The sequence below is a fragment of the Phocoena phocoena genome, chromosome 13 (assembly GCF_963924675.1).
Source record: "Phocoena phocoena chromosome 13, mPhoPho1.1, whole genome shotgun sequence".
Classification (NCBI taxonomy): Eukaryota; Metazoa; Chordata; class Mammalia; order Artiodactyla; family Phocoenidae; genus Phocoena; species Phocoena phocoena.
The window spans coordinates 74,407,054-74,413,692 of record NC_089231.1 but is presented as its reverse complement, the minus strand read 5'-3'; the positions used below and the strand labels follow the sequence as shown (position 1 = coordinate 74,413,692).

General features: G+C 42.7%; 1 protein-coding gene across 1 annotated transcript in view; it reads right to left on the bottom strand.

Moving 5' to 3' along the window:
* Positions 1 to 1,617: 1,617 nt before the first annotated feature.
* Positions 1,618 to 6,639, bottom strand: part of ALDH2 (aldehyde dehydrogenase 2 family member) — a 29,245-nt gene continuing 24,223 nt past the window's right edge. The window contains exons 11-13 of the mRNA XM_065889995.1: positions 5,988 to 6,145; positions 4,299 to 4,413; positions 1,618 to 2,053 (exon numbers count right to left, since the gene is read on the bottom strand). Of these exons, the coding sequence (XP_065746067.1) occupies positions 2,021 to 2,053; positions 4,299 to 4,413; positions 5,988 to 6,145 (306 nt within the window). The 3' untranslated portion in view covers positions 1,618 to 2,020. The remainder of the gene's footprint in view (positions 2,054 to 4,298; positions 4,414 to 5,987; positions 6,146 to 6,639) is intronic.

The following is a 6,639-nucleotide window of genomic DNA, read 5'->3' as shown; positions in this document are numbered from 1 at the left end:
CATTACCTGATCGCTCTCATTGTCAATATCTGGCATCTATATTATATTACAATCATCACTTTTGAGAGTCTGTTCCCCTCACCAGATCCTGAGCTTCTAGATAGTGTCTTACAAGTCTTATTTGTCTTTGCATCGCCAGTACCTAGCACTCAGTAACCTCCCAGTAACTGTTTATGATGGATGCATGTGTGAGGGGCGTGACCTTTTCTTCCACCAGGCCCAGCTTAGGCCAGGCATCCCCTTTTGCACTCTCAGAACACCCTCTTCCTGTTATATCCCTATGTTTAATGCCTCTCTCCCCAGGTAGATGCAAGTGCCATGAGCACAGGGACAGACGTTTCAGTTGACCTGGTGCCACCGTGCACCACCTTAAGCCTAAGAAGCTGCAGAGAAGATGGGAGAACGGGGGTGAGCTCAAAGCTCTGCCCTTTGCTGCTCGGTTCACGTGTAATGGCACTGTTGCTGCTGCTCATCATCAAAGCTAAAATACAGAATCATTTCTTGAAGCACCGTCAACTGGAATATCCCATTACTGCTGACTGGTCGTAAAATCCTTGTCTCCTCAATGAGGTACACTTATTTCAGCTATAGAATGATTAATTTGTATACATACATATATAAAATCTAAAAGATTAGCTTTACTTGTATTTCATTATTTTAAATTTAGTAACATTGTTTCATCTTTTTTATAATGTCTTCTATTTATGGCAGTTAAATGCTATTATTCTTTTTTAGGTATTGCAGTAAGGATTTTTCAAAATTTTTATCTAAATAAGAGTCAATTTAAAGAAAAAAGTAAATGATAGTACAGGTATATGCATATATGACAAAAATTGAGAAGTGCTATTCAAAGAAGTCCAATTAGTCTCTAGTGGAATAGGGATCGCCTATAAGCCTCAGTGAAATAAAGCCAGGGGTCAAACAGTGAGCTCCATCACTCCCTGACACTGTCTGCAAATATTATACAGGTGTTTTTTCCTCAGGAAAGGATCAAACTTTGCCTCAAATTCTTAAAGGAATCTGTGACCCAAATGTGATCACTCACAAACTACTACTGTGAGTCAATTCTTTTTGCTCCAATTCCATTGCTCACTAAGGAATCTTCTGATTGCTAATTTACTAATAATACTGATTACTAATTTGCCAGGTCCCTTGACTAAAGTAAGGCAGTGTTCTTGATACAAGATTCAAAAGGTCCGGCTATTGGAAATACAGACCTCACTTAAAGTGAGTAAATTGACATCTGGATTTCAAATTAATCTCTTACAAAACTGGTCCAGCAGGAATCTGTCTCATTTGTTCTGACCAAGTTTTTGAACTTAAAACACTGAGAACCAACCTTAGGTGTCAAGTGTGTGTTTCCTGGTTTACCTCCCTCTCTCTGAGGGCAGGGGCTGGGAGTCTTGTGTAGGTGTCGTCCTCAGTGTGTTGTACAGGGCCCACCACACATGGGCAGGCCGGAAACATCTGTTAACTACGTGCAGGAAACAAAGGCTATTTATCCACAGTAGGGGATGGGTGACAGTTGTTTACAATGTGACATACACACAGAGGGGACAACATATCTATGTGACAGCATCTCCTTGGGTTGAGATGGAGGAAGAGTTACCTAAAAAGTGAAGAGCAGCACTGTTTTTAATGAGTTTTAGTCCAGAATACAAAGAAAGGTGCTAGTTGCTACTTCAAAGATGGAACAGTGGTAAACAATGGCTTTTTCTTCCCCCATTAAGGCAAGTTACAGAAGTGTTTCAGATGGAATGGATGAGATATTTGAATCTATCTTTGAAAGATCACCCTGAAAGCTAGTAGTATTGTTGCAGTTTAAAAGGCTTTCCATATACCCTTTGTCCCACTCCCACCCTATTTATTGATTCAAATTCTGGAACTTTCTTGATCCAAGAGATTTTTCTGGCAGAATTTCTCTTTTGAGACCTTTAGCATGCAACAGTCATTTTTCTTGGTTTTGTTGCTTATCTCCTTGAACTTTCCATCACTGGATGAGTAAAGCCAGCATGGTTCTTTATGAGTTCTTCTGAGGAACTTTGACTGTGACCTGTAAGAGGGGTGCAGAGAAGCTGTTAAATCTTCATGCTTCCCTTTGGTCTGCAGGCCCCCTCAGCTGGGTGCTGCCTGAGCTATAAACAGAAGGGCTTTCCTGACTTCTAACATCTCGATGGCCAGTGGCCAATCCCAGCAACCGCTAGGGCTGTGTTCTGCATGAGATCACACTCTGCCTCCCCTTGACCTAGTCATTCTCAACCGGGGGCAGCTGTGCCCCCCAGAGAACAGTGGGCAATGTCTGGAGACATTTTTTTTTTTTTTTTTTTTTTTGGAGACATTTTTGATTGTCACAGTTGGGGGGAGGGTTGCTACAGGCATCGAATGGGCAAAAGTCAGGGATGCTGCTCAACATCCTACGTTGCACGACAGCCCCACCACAAAGAACTACCCAACCCCAAGTGTCCACAGTTCCAAGGCCGAGAGACCCTGACCGAGATCCATATGTTCCTCCACAAGAATCAGAGCCAGGAAAAGATAATGTGCTCAAGCTCACAGGTGTCTCAGTGTGTTAGGGGGAAGGTTCCAGATTCAGATGGATATGGGGTTGAATCCCATCGTTCCCCGCTACTGGGCAAGTGCTTCACCTCTGTGTGACTCGTTCCCTCATCTGTAAAATGGGGCAACAGCAGTATCTCTTTCATGGGGTTGTTGTGAGCATTAAATGATGTAACATACATAAGACAGTCTAGCACAGATCCTGGCACAAAGTAAACTTTCAGTAAAAATAAAAAGAAATTTTCTCATCAGTCCCCCTTGCAAACTTGACTTCTGAGACCTTCAGCATGCAACAGTCATTTTTGTTAGTGAATGATAACACACAAATCCTTATTTTTGTTAGTGTTATCATTCGAGTTCCTAAAGCTCAAAATACAGGACTTTTTTTTTTTTTTTTTTTTTTTTTTTTTTTTTTTTACAGGACTCTTTATCATGAGCACCAAGCACAGTGTGGATGCTGGGCTGAATCAGCTTTGCCCCCTTCACCCACATCCTCTAACCCTCCTAGGCCATCAAGTCCTGCCATTTCTTCAAAAGCCTTCTTGAGTTCTCCCCAACATCTCATCTCCTGAGGGCTCCAGCATTCGCAGCTTACAGTTGGATTCCTCCACAAATCACCTCAACTCAAGCCTCTCCTTTTCAGGCTCTTCCACTGCCCTCCAGTCAATCCTTAAATACTGCAGTTCCTTGGGGCTCAGTCCTAGGCCTCCCTCCTCCCTCACTCCATACCTAAATAATCTCCTCCATAACTATTGTTTTGATGAACAGTTATAGGCTAATGACATCTCAATGTCAATATCAAATCTGGGTCTCACCTCTTGTATATAATGGAAATATTTCAATAAACAAGTAAACATGTTTACTTTATTCCAGTGATCTTCTTGAGAGCTTAGGTTGTATCTTATTAGAGTTTCGTACTATATAGTATATACTGAATGAAGACCACTGTTTACCTTTTCTTGCTCTGTTCCCCCTTTCTCATCCTGCTCCCATCGCCGCCCCCTACCCCCAGGCTGGTTTGCTTGCCCTGTGCCCATTTCTCTTTTCTTAAAATATCATTTGTGAGTATGTTTCCTGGTTAAATTATAATTAGTATTTATTGTAGACAGAAAATCATTTTTACCTTAGTATCTTTCTTTCCTGTCTTTTTTCACTTTGATAAAGATATCTGAGTATCTGTATATGGGCATATACAGTTTTAAAGTTGAGCTTATACTGCATACATCACTTTGTATCCTGCTTTTTTACTTTAAAGGATAAGCATTTTTCATATCAAATATTCTACAAAAATACTTTAACAGCTACTTAATATTCCATAATTTATTGGGCATTTAGGTTACATCTGATTTTTCCCTGTTGGAGAATGCTGTGATGGCTATTTATGGAAGTAAAGCTTTCTTTTTATTTCTGCTTAGTTCTTCAGGATTGCAGAAGCAAAGGATATGCCCCTTGATATCTAATGCCTCATAGCTTGATTCTTATTAGAAGTTTTTCCTCACTGCTTCAGCCCACTGGGATCTTTGCCTCCTCTCAGGTTTTACAGAACTCAGTGTATAACAAAGCCCAGCAAAGGACTGTGTAGGCATAGTGGTGATCAAGTCCCTACTTATTCCTCATGAGACACAGCAGAGACTGGGTCTTTACCCTCTTTGGTAGCTTCCATGGCTTAAAACAAGAAACTAGCAGTCAATACTGATGGACCCCAGCACGAGGGAGAGGGCTGAGAAGGTGCCCATACTCACAGTTTTCACTTCAGTGTATGCCTGCAGCCCATACTCTCCCAGCTCCCGGCCGCTCCCAGACAGCTTGTAGCCACCAAACGGTGACTGGGCCCCAAACACATCATAACAGTTGACCCTATAATTTAAGATGAGATTTCAGAAGTAACTTTTGGGGTGGAGGATAAGCATCATACCCCTCGGACCTCCTGTATTGTTCTAAAATTTTATTGAGAAAAATGGATGGGTAGAACCCTACTAATAGCTAGGTATATAGAAGTCAAAAGCAGGCCACATGAAATAAAGCCATAAGTCATCTCATCCTTCCCATTTTAATGAATCATTTTTGCTAATTGGGTATTAAGCTTTTTGGGGCAATTTTTTTTAATTATTAAATTTTAACTGAATTTAAAACTCCCCACTTTAAAGGTGCTTTATGATATATTCACAATGTTGTGCAACCATTACCTCTATATAATCCCAGAACATTTATCACCCCAGAAAGAAACCCTATACCCAATAAGCAGTTACTCCCCATCCCCCCCCCCCCCCCCCCCCCCCCAGAATGGATTTGCCTATTCTGGGCATGTCATATAATGGAATCATATAATATGTGACCTTCTGTGTCTGGCTTATTTCATTTAGTATTATGTTTTCCATGTTGTAGCAGGTTATCAGTACTTCATTTCTTTTTATGGCTGAATATTCCACTGCACAGATAAACCACATTTTGTGTATCCATTCATCAGTCGATGGACATTTAGGTTATTTCCACCTTTTGACTATTGTGAATAATCTATGAACATTCAGATACACTTTTTTGTGTGGATGTATGTTTTTTTTCTCTTGGGTATGTACCCAGGAGTGGAATTGCTGGGTCCTATGATAATTCTATGTTTAACTTATTGAGAACTGCCAGACTTTTCTAGTGGCTGCAACATTTTACATTCCCACCAGCAATGTGTAAGGGTTCCAGTTTCTCCACATCCTAACCAACACCTGGTATTTTCTGTTTTTTAAATTACAGCCATCGGAGCTTCCCTGGTGGTGCAGTGGTTAAGAATCTGCCTGCCAGTGCAGGAGACATGGGTTCAAGCCCTGATCCAGGAAAATCCCACATGCCGCGGAGCAACTAAGTCCGTGCGCCACAACTACTGAGCCTGCGCTCTAGAGCCCGCAAGCCACAACTACTGAAGCCCACATGCCTAGAGCCCGTGCTTCACAACAAGAGAAGCCACCACAATGAGAAGCCCGCGCACCACAACAAAGAGTAGCCCCCACTTGCCGCAACCAGAGAAAAGCCCATGTGCAGCAACAAAGACCCAACACAGCCAAAAATAAAATAATTTTTTTTTAAAAATTAAAAATAATTACAGCCATCCTAGTGGGTGTGCCATAGGTGCTAAGCTTTTAAGACCAGTGTTTACATAGATGTGGGCCCTCAGCTCTGGTTTCCTGCTCTTGTTACAGCTTGGTAAGGAGCCCCAGTCATCCATCTGCTTGCCCAAGGACAGCTGCACAGGCATATGTACTGGAGGGAAGTTTCATCTGGAGGAGAGGGGGAAGGACATCCCCATCTGCTATACCACACCCTGACCCAGGAGGAACTAAGCCCGGCACCCCAATTCTGGGATGTGAGTAGTGGATTCCAGAAGACCCTGGCTTGGGGATCTCTACTACCTGGGTTGCGAGAGGCTGCTGGGAGGCACTTACCACACGGTGCCAGCCTGGAGGGCTTGGGACAGATAATTGGCCTTGTCCAAGTCCTTTGTGAAGACAGCTGCGGCCAGCCCGTACTTGGAATTGTTGGCTCTCCCAACGACTTCCTCTATGGTCTTGAACTTCAGAATCTGCATCACTGGCCCAAAGATCTGGGGTTAGAGAGCACAATGGGTGGGTGGGGCAGACACGGAACCACCTGTTACCCAGCTTTCCACAGCGCTGAGCAGATGATTCCAGATGTGGTAGCAAGCCTCCAGAAACACCCTAACAGTTCCAGAGGGAGAAGACAGCTCTCACACTCACTGGAATACAAAGGGAAGGAAGCTAAGGGGACTGGTTACCTTCTGTGTGCCATGGACCTTACATACCTTATCTTATTTCTAAACAGTCCTGTGAGGTAGGGGCTTGCACTGACAGGTCACATGGAAATTTAGTTTCAAAGAATTTCAGTCAGTCATTCAACAAGGCACACACCAGATGCTGAAGAAAAAGCTATGAACAAAACAGGGTCTCTGATCTCAAGATGTTCTGAGTTTATCTTATACTTTCCCTGCCCTATTTCTAAGCCATTTCTTCAAGGCATCCTGGTTCCTTTTAGTGGGCTTTAGTGGGCTTCAGAAACCAAAACATGGGAGCTAGGCGT